This window comes from Chaetodon trifascialis, chromosome 3, assembly GCF_039877785.1.
Source record: "Chaetodon trifascialis isolate fChaTrf1 chromosome 3, fChaTrf1.hap1, whole genome shotgun sequence".
Lineage (NCBI taxonomy): Eukaryota > Metazoa > Chordata > Actinopteri > Chaetodontiformes > Chaetodontidae > Chaetodon > Chaetodon trifascialis.
In genome coordinates, this window is record NC_092058.1 from 29,284,591 (window position 1) to 29,304,008 (window position 19,418).

At 39.7% G+C, this 19,418-nt stretch overlaps 1 protein-coding gene across 2 annotated transcripts; it reads right to left on the minus strand.

Annotated features, from left to right (window-relative positions):
• Window positions 1–634: 634 nt before the first annotated feature.
• arfrp1 (ADP-ribosylation factor related protein 1) lies at window positions 635–18,429 on the minus strand. Of its 2 annotated transcripts, XM_070958550.1 has the most exons (7): window positions 18,044–18,429; window positions 14,050–14,137; window positions 13,704–13,786; window positions 8,909–8,990; window positions 4,569–4,639; window positions 3,875–3,975; window positions 635–2,858 (listed from the first exon to the last, which is right to left on the minus strand). In XM_070958550.1, exons 1-7 carry the CDS (start codon window positions 18,134–18,136, stop codon window positions 2,771–2,773), a joined length of 606 nt encoding a protein of 201 aa, XP_070814651.1. In that variant the 5' UTR covers window positions 18,137–18,429; the 3' UTR covers window positions 635–2,770. The 2 variants fall into 2 exon arrangements, with proteins under 2 accessions (XP_070814651.1, XP_070814650.1); XM_070958549.1 differs by lacking the exons at window positions 635–2,858; window positions 3,875–3,975; window positions 4,569–4,639; window positions 8,909–8,990 and adding an exon at window positions 9,562–10,343 and having other exon boundaries at window positions 10,638–13,786.
• Between the last annotated feature and the right edge of the window lie 989 nt (window positions 18,430–19,418).

The window sequence follows — 19,418 nt, forward strand, 5'->3', positions numbered from 1 at the left end:
TAAAATGCTGTTTTAAGCTGAAAAAATTCCTGATCTACCTACCAATGGATATTCACTATCCATTGTCTTTCATGCTGCTGATCAACCGGGAAGCAGTGAAATGATAAAGCTTCGTCAAGTTCCATGTCCACACAACCTGTAACATAACTAGGAACAACAACAGCACAATATTCCCCTTCTGATAAAAGCTGCCGATATAAGTGTGACATCAAATGCAAAAAGCTGCCATGTGAATATAGTGTATTCCAGGTTAATGGTATTGGAGTCACTGACAATTGAGCTTTTTGCATCCTTGACTTCACTGTTACTGAAATAATTATATGTGCATCAATAGTAAACAACTGCTGTTAAAACACAGTACAAAATACCACAGACTGAACAGCTGTACATGATGACACAAGCTGATATTTGTCCTGCTGGAATACCTAGTATAATGAAATTTCACATTTCCACTCAATCGATTGCAGTTAAACAAAAACAAACAAAAAACCCCATCTAGTTAATGATAATGTCATTAGCTTCCATAGCCTGATGGACAGTCCTGGATCAGGTTGTGAGGGTCAATGTGAGCACTGTAAGCAGGACATATTCATGTCAAGCTATGTCAAATTGAAACATGACAATTTCTTTCTTTGAAATCAGAAATTTATTATCACCTTCCATATGACAGAAGACATCACGTCTGTTTTTTGACCACTTCATACATCCCAAGTTAAACTGCTGGTATACCGTGATTCAGCAGAGGTCAGAAAGATTTCTCAGTGTGTTCAGCACACTCTGTGCATTTAGCTTTTACTGTGCAGTTACCCAACAAGCTGTAGTGTCTCAATATGTCCCAATTCTGATCAACATCTCCAAAGTCAATAAAAAAAGGTTTATTTTAGATCAAATTGTGACTGTTTTACAGAGGTTAGAGGATATATAGGTAACATCAAGAAACCTCAAAAACAGTTGTTGTTGAATCATATATGTAGCACTCACACAAGTCTGTAAAGACTCTGGTGCTGTGAATTGAGCCCCACTGAAATACCTTCTGCTATGAACAAAACAATGAAGAAAACCATAAAAAAATAAAAGTTTTCCTCTTAGGGGAAAAGCTCACAGCACTAGCTCACATTATTCAGATCTGAACTCTCAAACGACACAGCTGCCACAAGAAAGTTCTTCAAAGTCACGACAACGTCACTATCCCTTCAAAATGACGTCATTGGTTTTCATTTACCTATCACGAATTGACCTTATAATAGTTGTAAGTATTCAAAAAGAAGACGAGTAAGATATTAAATTAACATGGAAGTGAAACTTCCTCGTTCTGTGGAGGCAGTGTTCAGACTGGAGAGTCCAAACCTGAAAGTTGAACTGAAATTAAAATTCACTTTTTCTGAGAAATAATTTTAAGTGTCCTTGATGGAGTTTCATTTGTCTTGCTGCAGCTAAAACTACATTGGCACTGTCCGGGTGCACAAATGTTTGGTGTCTCACTGATGATGTCAGAACTGTAATTTGATTGGTGCAACATCTGTGCAAGCAGACACTAAATATAGTGAGCAGATTTGCTTAACTATCTATGATTTCAGCAGGAGTCTGACAGAAAGCCAGTGGCCGGTGAAGTAACAAAACTAACGTGAGTTCTAGTGACAATCAGCTAACTAGCTTTCGCTTATTGAATGAAAATGCTCCTCACAAATGCTTAATACTGTACAGGAACAGACCGATTAAGCTGTTAGAGGTTGTTAGCTAACACTATGGCTGGGTTTCTGTCCAAATGTATCACAAATTTGAACCAAATTTCAAGAAAATGTTTCCATCCACTACCGTTAAGCAATGAGTTGGTTCATCAAGATAAGCAGCAGCTGGCACAGTCTAGTTGTCTAGTTGAAAAACAATAACCACAGCAGAAGAGAGCGCAACAAGATGTCATAAATGAAAGAGCACCAGTCAAACCTCAAACAGTGAAACAAAATGTAGAAAAATTACATTTCTGTTTGTTTCATGTATCGAAGTGAGAAGACTACATCCGATCTGTGTGGAGCGATGAGGAGACATTTTAATCGTATTGTATTCAAAAGGTGTTTCCATCTCCCATCATGAGCATTAATGAGTAAAATGTGTAGAAACACTGTGAAATTGAGGAAGTTGTTTCAAATTTTGCCATCTCCATCAACCTTTTCTAGAGTGATACTTCTGCTTATGTGGGCCACAAACACCTTGTTTCAGTGTTCACAGGTAGTATGACATTCTGCAGTCAGTAAAGCACCATGGAAGCTGACAACACACAGCTTATAAACTTTAACAGGCCAGAGAATTCAAATTTCAGTCCAACTTTAAAAACATGGCCTAAAAACAGTTTAGTTAATCTGATACTGTGAACCAACAGAGAACCACCATTTTGCAGTTTTGTATACTTCATGTGAGAACTGAGGTTCATGTGCTGTTGTGATCATAGTGCAGGGTGTCAGTCAGTGAAGCTCCATGCAGACACAGCAGCAGCAGCCCCAGCCAGCACCACAGACTGGGGCTGCTCCTCACACATGAAGCAGGAGAAACCATAACACTGCTTCAAAAAGCACACAGAGTGGAACAGACATCCGTTCAAAGCACATCTTAAATTATACTTGGTGACTAAAGTACTGTCAGACCCCTAAAAGCAGAAACTGTTCAAGGTGACAGCAAACACGAGGAGAGAGCAGAACCAGCTCCAAGGTTTACATGGAATGTCTTAGAGGAGAAATGACAGTCCAAAAGAATAGTCAGGAGCGCTGATGACTTCTTACATGATGTCCTTCTGTCTGGGTGGCCGGTGAATGTTTCTGACCACACACTTCACCATCCACTCAATGCCCTCGTTCACTCCATCCCTGTATCAAAGCAAATAAGTAAGTCATTCAGTAGTATTTTAAATTCCTTCTGACCAAGTCCATCAAAAAGGAACACCCCTTAGATCAAGATGGCAAAGCACTTTTAACACCAAGGCCTTGAGGTTTATGGTGGTGTGGTACAGTGGTCTGTGCTGGTACAACAAGCTGTGTGAGTTTCATTCCCAGCAATCTCAGCTATTCCTATCATGAACCTCATCCTAGATTAACAGAAGTTTAACTGTCAAATTTCAGTTCAACACAGCACACAGCAGCTCCAAATAAGCAAATGTGTCCACTATGGCAACTTAATGTCTCATTTCATGAAGTTCAGTAGTTCATTTAACGGATGCCTGTGTTCTATTATTCAGCATGACTGCATGAAAAATAAAAGCAGTATGCAGTTGGTAAACACTATGAATAAGTAAGATATATTAAGAAAAAAAATGGTAGTAAAAGTAAAAGTGGTACCTGAATTCAATATACTCATAACTTAGCTTAACTAGCCATTTCCACCATGGAAACCAAACTGAATGTTTGTACATGGATATACACGATTCTACAAAAATCCTCACAGTAAATCAGAATTACCATGAATTACCAGAAGTACTTCATTTATTCATTTATTTTTGTTTTTTGTTTTTTATGACACCTAAATTGTCTTGCATTTCTTAGATTTTCTGGGTGGATCCACACACATCAGTAATGTATTTATTTATCATGACTTCAATGGGAGATAACCTTGAATGCAATATTATCACTGTGATTTTTTTCCAAAGGGTTTTGTACAGGCATTGTTCAATTAATGCCTGTAAAAGATGTGAGCATAAACTCAAAGCACACCAACATGACTGTCTGTACAATATGATTGAATCCACTCCAGTAGCAACATAAAAATACTGTCTGATTAGCTTCTACTTCAGGAATTGAACATAAGCTTCAAAAAGAAAAGACTGTATTTGATAGGTTGCTGTTGTTGCACACATTCAGTGTACCATTAAACACAGTAGCAGTCTTACCCTGTGAGGGCAGTACAAGGCTGGACTAAACAATCTCTCTTGCCAATCTTCGGAGCAGAATCACTGAAGGCTGTTTTAATGTCCGGAACTGACAAACAGTTCTGAGAAGAGAGCAGACACAAGACATCACTGAAGGCTGAGGATGTTTGGCATTATTGTTTGATACATGATTCAAACAAGTTATCAATAAAATGCTAGCTTAGTGTGGAAGGAAGAGCTGTTCAATTTGCTTACGTCATTAAACACTGTGAGTATCTACAGCAGTGCTGATAAAAAAATAAAGATCAAAATGCGCTTTGAAAAATTAAGACTTGGCCTAAATCTCTGTTTATTTTCACTGACAAAGAAAGAGCACACAAATATTCTTGCCTGCTTTCTTTCAATGCAGCAGTTTGTTTGCTGTGCTGACATATCAGGATGACACCAGCAGCACAAAGAGCAGTCAGGACTCTTCTCAGCCCTCATAGTTTTAAACAGAGCACTGAGCTCCAGGCCAGTGGTTGAATCATGTTGGTTAAAAATAAATATGCAAATCAGAACATTTGCTGTGTCTGCATGTACTCCTTCAATTGATACCATCAGAGCACAAGACCAGACACTTTGGAAGGTCAAAACACAGAGAATAATTTGTGTTTTCAAAGAAAAAGCATTATCCTGAACATGGTGTTAGCAAAGTTAAAAAGATCACACAGACCGGTATGTCCTGCTTGTTGGCCAGCACAAGGAGAGGGACGCCTTCTAACGCCTCACTGCTGATCATTTTCTCTGGAGGAGATGAGAGTTAAATGATTGATTCAACAACTAGCAAAGCAGTGTTTCTATCATCACAGAATAGCCACAATCAATTAGCTTCTGCTAAAGGCTTTTTGCCAATTCCCTGTTATGTCACACTGAAGAAGTAGTGTGAAGAAAGCAGTGAAACACTAATGCTACTGTTTTGTTTGAAGGTTTGAATGTCAAAGCAGACATAAGCCTGTCAGCCATAATGGCATTATTTTAGAGGAGTTGAGTCTCAATCCATTTCAGAAAATGACAGACAGAAGTCTGACTAGGGCTGGGCAGAAAGGAACAGTCAAATAATAAATGTAAATGAAAGTGTAAAAATGTAAACAGAGAGAAACCTGAGAACTTTTTTTTTTTGCAGGTTTAGTGCAGGAAGTTCACAAGCTGATTCACCTTCTGCCGAATAAAATGTTTTCAAATATGTGCAGTGTTTTGTAAACATAGCAGAAACTGAGGTAGACTTGACATCTGTAAACAAACATGATGGACAGTACAATAAGATTGATTGAACTATAAAACCAGCCTAGTCACATGAATAACTTTAGTCACTCTTCTTACTCTAAACATGCATGAACTATTCAATTATATTTTTCTTGCAAGTGTGTTAACAAAAAAAAAAACAACAACAAAAAACACGTGTAAGAGATGTTTATAACCTGGCTTCTCGTCAGTGCTCAGCGGAAGCATGACTTTAGCTATATCATATGCCGCTGCCTCCGTTATGTCTTCGTGCCTTTTAGATGATTTGTCATCAGGCACTGAAGCAGATACCTCTGCATGGTGGTCTGCTGCTTGTGCGGTGGTGCTGCGGTTGTAGATGTTGTTGAACATTGGCGAATACGGCTGCGCTTCAAAGAGTGAGCGCGGCTAACGTGGTTAAACAAGTTTGTGGTGTTACCGGTCTTGGTGGGGACGACAGTCTTGCATAAGTTACAGACCACATTGGTCTGACTACGGTCCGACTTGTAAAATCCAAAAAACTCCGTACTGGAGAGCTGACTTTCCCTGTTTTATCGACAATTTCCTTGCTCGCTGCAGCGCTTTCTATTTCTCATCTTACTCTTCGCAAAGCATCAAACACGAGACAACGAGATGGCGCAACAGAACTTGATACTGTTACGTGATTGGCGTGTTAGTGTGTCTCTCCCACTGATCAGCAATTACTCCCTGCATTGCTTGGTTACCTGAGAGCAAGTGCCTTTGTTAATGCAACCAACCTTGCTGTTTCTTCCGAAGAAGAAAAAAATTACCAAATGTTTTATTGAACGCATTTTTTATTGATCTTGATTACGTGTCTATCACGAGACATATCATTATCGTTTTATTACCCAGCCCTAAGTCTGACTATATCTAAAGGATAGTTCAAGTCCGTGTTAAAATAATATCTAAACATTGAAACAGGTTGTTGCTTGCTGTAATCATTTTCCTCTTTAAACTGGCCGTTAAAGGACCAGTGTGTAGAATTTAGTGCCATCTAGTGGTGAGGTTGCAGACCCCTCGCTCACCCTTCTCTAAAAGGAACTCTCTAGAACCAGTGTTTGGTTTGTCTGTTCTGGGCTCCTGTAGAAACATGGCAGTGCAACATGGCAGACTGCGTGGAGGAGGACCTGCTCCCCCTGCAGATACAAAGAGCCCATTCTAAGATGATGAAAATCTGATTCTTATTCCAGATGATTACACACTAAAGAAAACATAGCTATTACATTGCATTTCTGCCAATAGATGCCTTAAATGCTACACGATGGACCTTATTGCTCGTTCAGCGCAAGTGATGATTGACAAAATCCAAAGTCTTTGTTTTGGGCAATAAAAATTCTATAGTTATTTAAAAGTAATTATATTATACCATTGTACCAAGTTTATCTGAAGCTATGATGAGGCTTCAGCACCCTGAGTTAATCAAATCAAATGGAGATCAGCAAAAGTACCAAACATCTTTTGTTACTGTCCCTCCACTGCAGCTCAACACAGACACTGGCCTGGGAAACACAAAGAGGCAATTTAACACTAAAAAGACTCAAGCTTACATTATATTCTGATTTGGCAGACTCAGACTGCTAAATACTCATATAAGCTTTAGGCAAACTGTGGAATATGTTTTTGCACAAAACAAGGACTGTCGATTTTGCCCCCGTCACTTACACTGACGAGCCACAACATTACAGCCACTGACAGGGTCCAGGAATAACACTGATCATCTTGCTACAATGCAGTGTTCTGCTGGGAAACCTTGGGTCCTGGCAGTCATTTGAATGTTACTTTAACACAACTTGGCCCTGACTTCATCTCAGCCACCACCCTGAAATGCTATGCAAATGGGATTTGACCTTATTCTAACTCTGATTTCTCTCTTTTAGAGCAAACACTCCCAGTATGTTTTAAGTCTGGGGTTATTGTTCATATGGCAGAAAAATCTAAATGACTTCAGATCCGTCACCTTAAAATCTGTTATCATAACTGATAAGGTGACTGCAAAGCAGTTTGTATAAAGGAACACCCAAATTGTTCCTGATGCTGTGCTATCTGTGAGTGAGCATCTGCGAATTATCGCTCTTGATAAGCACATGGCACCTTGCAAGGTAGCCTCTGCCACCAGTGAATGAATGTGTGTGTTAATGCTGACCTGTGTTTTAAATCACTTTTAGTGGTCAGTAAGACTAAAAAAGTGCTACACAACCTTTCACCAGTTCACCTTTGGGACTACTGTGGTCTGGAAAGACCTCAGCACAAGACAGAAAATGTATGGACAAAAATGGTACAGACAGCATCAAAAATCCTAGCCAAGGAGCGAACATCCCTTCAGGATACAATACAGTGCTAGCCGCTGCTCCTCAAATTTTTTATTTATTTTTTTAAATCGCAAATACACCACCACCGCATGTCTCCACCTTCACAGCAGAGTCCGACGTCAATTACTTGCAAGAGCACGGCCTTGAAAGTGACATCACATCAAGCACCCAGGCACCAGTTCAGAGAGTCAGAAGAGTGTCGTCTTGGAAAATAGGGCAGTGACTTACCAGAGAAAAAGATGACTTATTAGCTTAAGGTAACTCATAGATTTTACAAGTTAAATAGACATTCGCAAAATATTGATGGCCAGCTAATGTTATGTAACATATAGGTATTTGGGCCTGGTGCCAACTCAGTGTCGCAAACGTGAGTAAACTTACTGATAGCATTAAGCTAATATCTACACGCCATGATGTAACTGCTGACTGCATTTTCAGATGAGCTTGTTCAAATATTTCTCTAAGAAGAGAAAGACAGCTGATGAGGATGACGCTAGTCAGTAGTGATGTGTTGGTCATGAACAAAACGGCTCTCAGAGCCGCTCTTTGAAAGTGAATGATCGGAGCAGGCTCCTGCCTGGGAGCCGAAGCGGGAGCTGCTTTGGGTTTTTTTTTTTTTTTTTTTGACTTTTTTTCCCATTCAAGCCACATGTGATTGGTCAACTACATGATGTGTGGTGGTTTCAGTGTGTACGCACTGAGCAGGAGGGGGAGGAGCGGGGGTTACACACACACACACACACACACACACACACACACACACACACACACACACACACACACACACACACACACACACACACACACACACACACACACACACACACAGCCTTTAAAAAGCAATTTTCAACAACTGGCCATTCAATAAAAAGGTTGTAAAAATAAAATCTGCAGTCAAGTGTCATTTGTTTACGCCGCCACGGCTCCCCGGAGAGCCTGCCCCCGCTGCTGAAAAAAATCCTAGAGGAAACGCTGCAATATTCTTCATGACCCTGCTATTCTTCACACCGCTAACCATCATTTTCATTTCCTCCCTTCTTTTAAAAGACTAAAACTTTTAGAATCAGGACAGCCTGATTCTGCAACAGCATCCACCCAGAAGCCTCTGTGCCTTCAACTCTTAAATCATTTAAGTGCTGCAATTATTCCTGTCTGTAAGACACTGTAAGGGTATGCATGCAATGGGTTAGTATCTCCATGGGAATGCTTGTTTTAAATGTTTTATGTGATTAAGTATTAATCAATTTACTTGTACACTATTTCTTAAGTGAGGTAGGGTTCTTGTTGTTATTGTTCTGAGGAAGCTCAAAAACAAATTCCTATCAACTATGCTGAAATGGCAAAAAAGTATTGAATCTTGACGACAGACTTGAAAAACTGAACCCCTCCTTGAAGGGTTGTTTTAAATATAGGTACACACACTCACATTCCAAAGTGTAGGGTTGCAGAGTGTGTTACTCACCAAAGGCCTCCTTTGATTCTGACAGGCGCTCTTCATCAGTTGAATCTATCACATAGATGACTCCATGGGACTCAGCATAGTACTGAATAAAAACATGAAGAATACAAAAAGGACATCACAGCAGGGTCATCAGCTGAACTAACCAATAGCATCACAGCTGAGTGACTGTGTGTCATCAAGATGACAATGATAGCTTCCAATTCCCTTTTGCTCCAACTGCTGAAGGAAAGCACTAAAATGTTAGGGCCAACAATAGGAAAAAAATCTGAGATTTTCAAGATTTGATGCAGAAAATTATGAGAAAACAAATAAAAATATACAAATATACAAAAATAAAAATATACAAATATTTGGGAGTTCTGAGGGACTGCTGAAGAACATGGTTGCATAAACCAAAGTTCCCAATGGGATAAACAGATTACCTCGAAATTTTTAAGAGAATTCTTTTCATATTGTCAGAGTTGCAGCTTCAATTTGTCTTTCGGTTTACCCAGAAAGATATAGGAACTAGGGCTGCACGATATGGACAAAAATTCATATCACGATATTTCTGCCAGATATCACGATTTCGATACGATACGATATGTATATTATTATTTGATATTTTAACTGTAGAAACAGTGAAAACTAAGCATTCTTCAATAATACCAAATGGATTTGGAAAAGTGCATTTTTATTGATCTGAACAGACCTCTGCTGTACAACAGCAACAGTGCACGTGCTATGCAAAACAGCACAAATGTATAAAGTTACATTTACTATCAGAATATTAGTGCAACAGTCCAAACTAAATATTTTACTCATCAGAACATTAGTGCAACAGCCCAATCTAAATACCTGTATTTTACTCATCAGAACAGTAGTGCAACGGTCCAACATGTAGAGAATCAGTATTGTATAGGACAGTGCAAGTAAACAATAATCTTCATTTTCACATTCACAATAGAGGTAGGTGTATGCAACAGTCCAACATGTTACTGTAGAGAATCAGTACCTCTTATTGTACTGTATTAATGTGTGCAATTTGTGCATTAATATCTGTGCACAACTTCTACAGATTTTTTGCAAGGAACACCAGCTTATTAACCATGTCTGGTGCCAGACAGGACCTCTCACAACTGACAATATTGCCCCCTGCGCTGAAGACTCTCTCCGAGGGAGAGCTGGTGGCTGGCACACACAAATATTTCCTTGCCATGTCAATGAGCCGGGGATAGTTCTCCTGGTATTTCTTCCACCACAGAAGCGGGTCCTCGTCCATGTCCAGTGGCTTGGCCAGCAGATAACTGTTCAGCTCAGCTTCTATGGTAGCAGTGGGATCAACTGAAGCAGTTGCACTGGCAGTGGGACTTTTGAGGAAGCTTGCTAAGGTCTTCTTCTTTTTGGTGGGTGGGAGTGGAACTTCTGGCTCTTCCACTCTGATGCCCCCAGACCTCTAAAATATAGACAAAAGAATAGACAAAAAGAAGAAAGCAATTTAATTATTTTTATGTTGAAATATTATAATACACAACAACATCATAATAATGATGATCATTACTGTATGAAGACCACAATGTTCAGCCCAGTGTACCATACAGTACATTTAACCATTTACTGAAATGTAAGATAATACCTTGCATTATTACATTTTAAAACATCATTTAACATTTCTACATTTTTAAAATTGTTTAATTCTATTGAGAACAGTTTTCTATTTCATACATTCCATTCTAATCATTATATTTACCTTGAGTTCCAGCGTCTTCATCTCTTTCACCAGTCTGGATTTGATGATGGGGACGTTGTCTTCACTGATGTACTGGGTCTTGTATCTTGGGTCTAAGAAGGATGCCACATCCAGTAGCTCCTGTGTCACATCATCTTCATACTTGCTATTCAAGTATTCTAATATTTTCTTTTTCAAAGATTTAGTCATGTCAGTGTCATCCTCCTTTGGTGCCAAGAGGGTCGTGTTGAAAAGGCGCAGTACTGGCTTCAGGTGTGAGACACTAACATATTCTTCCCCTGACAGAGCATCTGTGAACTCAAGGAGTGGTCCCAGTGCACTGCTGACTGACTCCAGTACATCTAGCTCCTGATAACCTAGGACTAGGTGTCGTGTTTTTGTGTCCTCTGAGAGGACCTCTGCCAGTGCTTTCTTCTGCTCCAGGATCCTGTCAATCATGGCTAGCCTGGACCCCCATCGAGTTTGGCACTCAGTGATGAGTCCATGGTTTGGAAGTTCAAAGCGCTTCTGGGCTTCCTCCAGTGCCACCCTCTTCTTCCAGCTGTGTGAAAAGTGGCAAACCAACTTTTTGCAGATGGCAGTTGTTCGGCTGATCTGCTTTTCACTTTTCATTGCATTTTCTAAAGAAGACACATAACAAAATATGTAAATTAACCACACATTTACACAGATTGTTCCACCCCCCCCTCTCTCTTTCTCTCTCTCTCTCTCCCCCCACACACCCACACCCCTCTCTCTCTCTCTCTCTCTCTACACCCACACCCCCCTCTCTCTTCCTCCACACACATAATATGCAAGTGGTCTATTAAAACACTACTTCTGCAAGTTCACACAACGAACACATTGTAACAATACAATCTATCAACTTTGCCAGGGTATAATAAACTGTAATATCACACAAAAAAAACATTTTCTATTTTAAAAATTGTTTTTACAAAAAAATAACAGCAAAACGTACCTATTGCCAGGTGTAGCCTGTGCCCAAAGCATTGTAGTCGCGTCCATTCATTGACTTGCAGTGCCTTGATCATGTTTGATGCATTGTCAGTGGTCACGCATACTTGTTGTTCCTCCTGCAAGCCCCAGTCTGCTAATGCAGTTTTCATCTCAAGTGCTATGTTGTCTCCAGTGTGTTCCACGGGGAAGAATGAAGTCTGCAAGCACCGGGTTTTCAACTCAAAGTTCTTTGTGATGAAATGGGCAGTTAAACTCATGTACGGTTCAGTCGTTCTGCTGGACCACAAGTCGGTCGTTGTGGCAAAATAATCAACGTCACGGAGCTCGCCATCAATACGCATCTTGGTCTCATTGTAAAGTTTGGGAATGGCCTTATCACTGAAATGGTTTCGAGACGGTATTATGTAGCGTTTGTCAAGCGTACGAACCATTTTCCTGAACCCCTCTTTGGTGACTGAATACACGGGAAGCATATCCTTTGCGATATGGTACGTTATGGCGTCTGTAATCTCTTGGTGCCTGCGGGACGTCTTTTCGTATGGCGTTATGCCACTGAATGCATCGTCAATCCGACCTTGCTTCTGCTTGTCATGGCAGGAGGATGTCGCGGGTGTGGCGGGTTTCGCCCTCTTTTTTAAGGCTTGGCTCTCCTCAAAAAGTACTTTGTGGTGTTTTTCCAGGTGATTAAACAGGTTGGTAGTGTTGCCCGTCGGCGCAGGAACAATTGTGCGGCACGACCTACACAGCACATCTCTCTGTTCTACATCCTCCTTGGTAAACCCGAAATATCTCCAAACAATGGACGTTGATTTCCTTTTCGCCACTAACTCTACCCCGGTGTTACCTTCCGGGCCGCCGTTCTCTTCCTCATTCATTTCTCCTCTTTTCAATTTCTCCGCGTCGTGGTGGCTTGTGTAACACTCTTCCTGCTTTACTCAAGGGGATGATTGTGATTGGTTGGATTCCGCTGTCGATCTACGGAAAGCATGAAATGAGGCTTGTGGTTGGCTAGCCATAGTTGTACCTCTGGGCAAGCGTGTATGACTGAGCTGCACCCGCACTAGGGCTGTGCCCAATAGACAGTGGCCGATCGCGATTATCGTCAATTTCGTTGCCTTTTGCGATAAGGAGATCGCGCATTTTCAGATCGCGATGACAATACGATGACGATTAATTGTGCAGCCCTAATAGGAACTGTATAGCTTAAATGCTTTTGTATTTTTAATGTCTGGGTAATTTTTTTAAGAGTATACAAGCTATCAGGTTATGGTTTACTATATAAGATACATTAACTGGAACACACATAGATTGCAGAACCCTGTTAAATAGGAAAAATGCTTGTCGTACCTTGAATCCTAACATGTGGCCCTTAAACAAAAGACCCATTTGATTGACTCAGAGATAAATTTAGGAGAGACTGGGTGGACCAGATATTTCATAGCTCCTACTCTACAACCCTACAACATGCCAGGGTCATCCTTGAAAGACTCACCAGCAGGGATGGAGCGAGGTTCACCACTTTGTGAACACATGATTGTATAAAGGTTATTACTACATGGGCTCAGGAATGCTTTGTAGAACTGTTGTCATAAACACCGTTCATTTGAAAATGATGAAATTGTGTTTTTATTTAGGTTTTACAGTCTACTTTTTTCCTTTTTTTAGTAAAAACTGTGGGGTGGCATTACTGGTTTATAAAGACATTTTTGTTCTCGAATAACCTTACAGAAGGGGTGATGGGCCATACAGTTGGGCCTACTGCATTAACAGATATATTGGGTTACTGTGCAATTAGGCATGGACACTGGGACAGATGTAATGAAGAAAATGTGGAGGTTGTGTCTTTACTTCAGGATCAAGTGTTAACCACTTGATTAGAGGAAGATCTCAAATGCTTCTCTGAGTCAAACGTAGGTTCAAAAGAGTCTGGATTTGGGCAGTTATATGCTAAGAAGGTTATCTGAAAATGCCTATACATATTTACATATGTAAATTCTGTCTTAGAAACAGGAGAAGACAAAGAGAACCTTCAAGACAAATGTGTGTGTCAGTATGAGACTGATGAAGAATTCCCCTCAGGAACTGGTTGGAGTTGTATTTTTAACTCACTTTGTCCCACAGAGACTGGAGCTCCTCCTGACCTCCCAGATCCCAGAACATTAGACGAGCCTTGCCCACATCTATTGTACCAACTGTGAAGGAAAGTGAGAAATTAGTCAAATATAGAGAGGTGGGAGGAATCAGGCACCTACATGAAATCATAAGACAAGAGACTTCAGGTGAATGAAAAAGAGCTGGTCCCAATTTGTCTTGCAATAATATGACGTTCCCTCATAAAGATTAATGTAGCAGAGTATAATTCATCATTGCACCCTGGGTAGTCATTGTTTAGAGTAACAAGTCGATCACTCTTCATGACAAGCACAGCTGAAGACATTCCAGAACATCTACTTACTGTTCAGGCCAACTGTGGTTGTGATCTTGGATAAATTCATTCCCTTATAGTTCTTACTGAACTTTGTTTTGGTTTGCTCCAGGAAGGTCTGCAAAGAGAGATGGTGAAATGCAGACAAATCAAAGTAGATATTTTAATATTCAATGATTCACATGACATGTCAAGGGCTGATAGGCATACTGTACACTTACAGCAGGTGACACTTGCAAAGGTATTTAACCTGTTACAAAATGAGTGACAACTCTCTCCTGATTCATTAAGTTTCAGTCAGAGATGGAAGAAAAATGTAACTCCACTTTTAACTCTATTACATCTATGCAGCAGTTGTAGTTAGAAGTTACTCTACAGATAAATTTATTCAAATCTTCATATAAGATAATAAAATATAATGCATTGCTGTCACTGAACAAACAAATAAATAAGCTTTTAGTTAAGTTAGTTACTGTGCCTCCATTTGGAAAGGCTACAATAAACACTGCTTTAATATGTCCCTCCATTTAATACTGTGAAAGTTACAAATTTTGTCAGGCTTCAGAACTTTTACTTTGATATACAAGTACATTGCACATTGCTACATAAGCACATCCAGCTTGGAGTAAATTTTAACTGTAAGATCACTTGTAACTGAACATTTTCAAATTTGGTAGAAGAAGCCACCAACCACATGAATCTTAAAGGTGAAAATTATTGTATCTGGTTATTATTGTTACTTGTTGGGTTGGGCTGTATTGGTAGTGAATGTGAGCCAAATTGGACAGTGTCCCTTAACTGTGCTAAAGCATACAGAGATTCCATTCCCTTTGCCAAAACTACAAAACATTGATTTGACTTGATTTTGAGCAGAGTTTGGTTTGCACTCTGATATTATGGTCAAATAAGCTGTTTGCAAAAGGAGTAGGGATGGAGTATCCCAGGACATATGACTCACTCAAGATTTGATATACAAGGAAAACTGCAATGATTTCTCACATTTCATATACCTATTGAAACAGTACGCGTAGTGTATATTATACTGTACTACATTTGATTAAATAAGTCTCGAGTAAATATAGAGTGTGAAGGTGTTTTACAGTAGGCTGTCTTAATTGAAAAAATCTAAACAAATATAACCTTACGCATGCATGGGAAATTCCCTAATTTTTCTACTGTGAAACGGTTTCCATAATAGGTTGGCTCACAATCCCAGTGGATTCTACTTAGTCGTTCTACTGGACAGTTTTCGAGAAATTGAGAGGAAAGGCAACAGCTATGCGAGCCAAGTAGCAGACTGTTGTTTGAGTTGTTTGTGGCTATGTTACTGGGTATTATGAGTGCTCAGGACATTTTCGAGTCATGTTTGTGGTTAAAAATCTGGATATTTTAAGGCAAAACATGACCTTTCCCAAACCAAATTAACGATTTTTGTACAGAAACCTACCCAAACCGCAAGCAGAGGCTTGCCAGAAATCCCAAAGATTCCTATTCAGAATAACCCTGAGTGTGACCTGAGAGAAACTGAAGGCAAACTTACTTCCACTGTCAAAAAAGCTCAAATAAAGAGGTTGATAAAAATCCCACCTGTATCCTGTTCAAAGGGAAAATGACCTCCAACATCAAGTGCTTTGTACACTCCAACAAATGTCATATTTGAAATCTCATTAGCCACTTTCCTCGAGAGCTTTATTGAAAATTCCATTGGATTCATGACCCCTATTATCAGGTCTAGTATTATGGTATGTATTATTCCACTTTGAAGCAATTTGCAGCTAATCTCACCAGCCACCCCAATGTTCATTGCTATACTTTCATTTTTTCCTAATGTTTCACCATTCATACAAATGGTCACTGGTCAATGGTCATTGGTTTACTGCATACGACAGAGCACCTCCATGGTCAAAATACATTCTAACACAAGACCATTCTCTCACATTTTAATTTTCAGAAAACTGTTTCATTACGAGGGAAAAATGCTCTGGAGTCTTTTTCATGGCTGCTTTGCCTGCTACTAATATAAATGCTTTGAAGTCAATCTAGTAAAGAATTTGGAGAACCACTTCTTCCACTGTTACCATACAGTATAAAACATAGATGAATCCCAAACCTATGGCCTTATTTCATAAATCCTCTATGAAGAGTTTGCAAAAACTTTCATTCAGTTTCTGTTTAGAATATCTTTGAAGGGTAGTGTATTAAATATTAAACCTTACTGCTGTCACAGTGTGGGTGAAGTCAGCCCCATCGTCACCATTAGGCTATGGGAGGACTTTATGACAAGCAAATTTTCCGGAAACTTCTGTGGTGGGTGGCATAGAGTAGGAAAGGGGGAGGTGTGTTAATTAGTCACGTCAGCGATATATAGGGCTACCTGCAGGAGGAACACAGGTGGCAGCAGGTGTTCAGGCGGAGTGAGGCTGGTGCACACCTCATTCCACGCCGGTATGCAGGGAAAGCTGGCATGCAGGAATAAGTGGTAGGCTTTTCTTTCTGTGTTTTTTATATGTCTTATATTATTTAGTTTGAACATATGTTGTATTTACTGTGTATTTCAGACCTGTTTCAATCCCTGCTGGGTTAAAGGTGGCTGGTAGTTGATGTCGAAATAGATCGACGTACCAGGTATTTTAAAGTTTTAGTTGTTAGTTAGTTTTAGTTTTAGTGTAGTTTTTAACATGTGGTCGAAATTAAAGATGTATTTTTGTCTGGTTAATAAATTGTTGATTGGTGTTTGTTCCTTCGCAGGGCATCAGTGGTCCATTTGCTGCTCTTGCCGTGAGACGGTTTTTGTTAGTTTTATTTTCTTTTTTGGGGTTTTTTTGTTCTGTCTAGTCCGCCTCGGCAAGTGTGCCCGTAGCGGGCAAAAGAGCTGGGCATTGCCCCTGGGGTGGACTAGTTCTTTATTTTTCTTAGTTTTTCGTTTGTTTGTCTGATTTTCTTTGTTCGGCTTGTTTCCCCCACTCAAACACTTATCCTTATTGGGTCGATCCCGGTCGGGTGGTCACGGCAGGCTTACGGTGTGTTTACCCTTCTGTAGTGTAACTGTTTTTGCATGTGTGTAAATCTTCGATTTAAGCTTGGGATTGGAGTGTATTTATTTCGTGTACAAGCCTTGTTAACAGGGTGAAAAGGTGTTTTTTCACATATTCCAGCCCCTGCCCGGGTTAGTCTGACTGGGGATTAACCGCAAGAAGATTAAGTGTGACAATGGCTTATCGAACATAATTGTAAAGCCGAGTTTACTGGTAATAAATAAATACTTTTCTATACCTCATGGCTAATCGTCATTTCTGGTGCTAGTGACCTGCAGTGGGTGTAACACTTCTTAAAGAAAAGTATTTTCTAAAGTTTAAATATGAAGGAACTATCTATAGAACCTTTATGAGAGTCGACAATTGTCGATGTGTTAAAGTGTATTTTGATTTTGGAGGTGACTTTAATTTCCTCAAAAAACATTCTCACAACTTGAGGTTACACGGTCATTAGGAAGAGGAAAGTCTGAAAGTTTCAGTAGAAAGGGTTAGTGAGAGTTCAAATTGACTTTTCATTTAAAGATCTTTATAATTGGGCATTTTGGGGATATAAACACCATTTTTCACATTAGGAGGTTTATGGTGACATCACATTTTAAACTGGACGTATTTCATTTATGATGTATAACACGATATTATTTCATAAAGTACGTGAACTGTGAGAAATTATTGCAGTTAACTGTATAAATATTCTAGGAAGTTTTCAGGTAGCAGGGGGGCCGTCAGAACGTTGTACTCAAAGCACCTGGAACGTCTCCGTTAGCCGAACTCTGTTTGAAGAGATGCGAATCAAAACGACGTCTTGACCGGGTTTTTGGTAACGACAGCTCATTTGACCGCAGTTCTTCAACATAGTAGAGACAACGAAACTGACAGACGAGACAAGATAAACAATGCTGACGCCGGCAGCACGGACCACAATAACGAACACTGTCGAACGAGTTAACGCAGCTGTAACATTAACAAATTCACACTCTAGCTTCACTTACCGTTTTTCCAGCGTTATCCAAACCCAGGATCAAAACGCAGTATTCGTCCTTTTGGAACATGTACTTATATAATCCAGATAATAAAGTGTACATTTTGAAAAAAAAAATAAAAATGTAAACAACACAAGTACCTCCTAACTAGTCCTGCCAATTTTAGCCTGATAACATACCTTAGCCTACATATGAGGCCAAACACAACGACACACGCCACTGTGGCCTCATTGTAATGAAACTAAATAAACGCGTTGTTACACACGAGTGAAAAATAATCGCAGATGCATGAAATTCAAAAAAACTCGTCGTTTGTAGTTATCTTCCGTCTCTAACTAGCTCTAGAACACAGCAGCGACGCTACGTGTAATTTCACCAGGAAGTACGACTGAATTGTGGGAAATGAGGTTCCTTTAGTTCCTTTAACTGGCTCTACGCTCAAATGAAACTTCATTTCCCAGAGACCACTTTGTGTTCCTTTGCAATCCAAGGAGCGGAATCACGTTAATGTACCTTAAAACAAAACTGACTTGATCTTCCAGATGGAAATCAACTCATCAAGACAGGCGTCAGCAGCTGATGCTGCTTGTGAGTTAATGACTCATTCAGTAGATCCATATGTAGCAGCTGTTTTTCTGCGTTGTGATATGTAGTTAGGAAGTGAGACGCACACTGGGGTTGAGCATCTATGGGAGTTTAATCTTCAGAATAAAGCGGAAAAACAGGCGTCACACACACCGAGCCACACTCCAACTTTCCAACACTCAGCTCCCAACACACACAGCTCAATATATTTGTATATTACACAAAATATACAGCATAGCTCATACTGTATTAAGATTAATGTGAAGATACAGTGCACCGTGTAAAACAAAATCCAACATACGTAAAACCCAGGATTCAATGTGCAATGAAAATGCATTAAATCTTTCCCACACATCTTCCACAGTCTGAAAGAATTAAATTAATTTAACCACATTAGCTCATTTTTTTTATAGTGCAAAAAATATCAAAAAATGAACTGAATTGGACAACTAACATACCTTCAGAATAAAGAGGAAAAACAGGCATCACACACACCGAGTCAAATAACTCAGTTTGAGATTCAATTTACAAGTTGTTAATCAATGGAGGCTTGACCAAATGTTTCATTGGCATGTTACATTACAGTATATCAACATATTGTGATTTTGAACGGACAAAAAAATATAGTAAATAAGACAATGGAGAGAGCGCCTCACAAATTGACTCACCAGCTCTGGGCACACATGACTCTAGGTGGTGCAACGCCAAAACAACACCCCAGGGGAACAAAGGGCATACACTTGAAAATCACCATAGGAACTTTTCTTTTTCTTTTTTTACAAGAGGAAAAAAATCATTT

Excerpts from the sequence above, each read along its gene's own strand:
- arfrp1 (XM_070958549.1), bottom strand. The coding sequence starts at position 11,249 with ATGAAAAGTGAAAAGCAGATCAGCCGAACAACTGCCATCTGCAAAAAG. Across the intron at positions 10,344-10,637 it reads TGAAGACGCTGGAACTCAAG|AGGTCTGGGGGCATCAGAGT; the intron begins GTAAATATAATG and ends TCTATATTTTAG.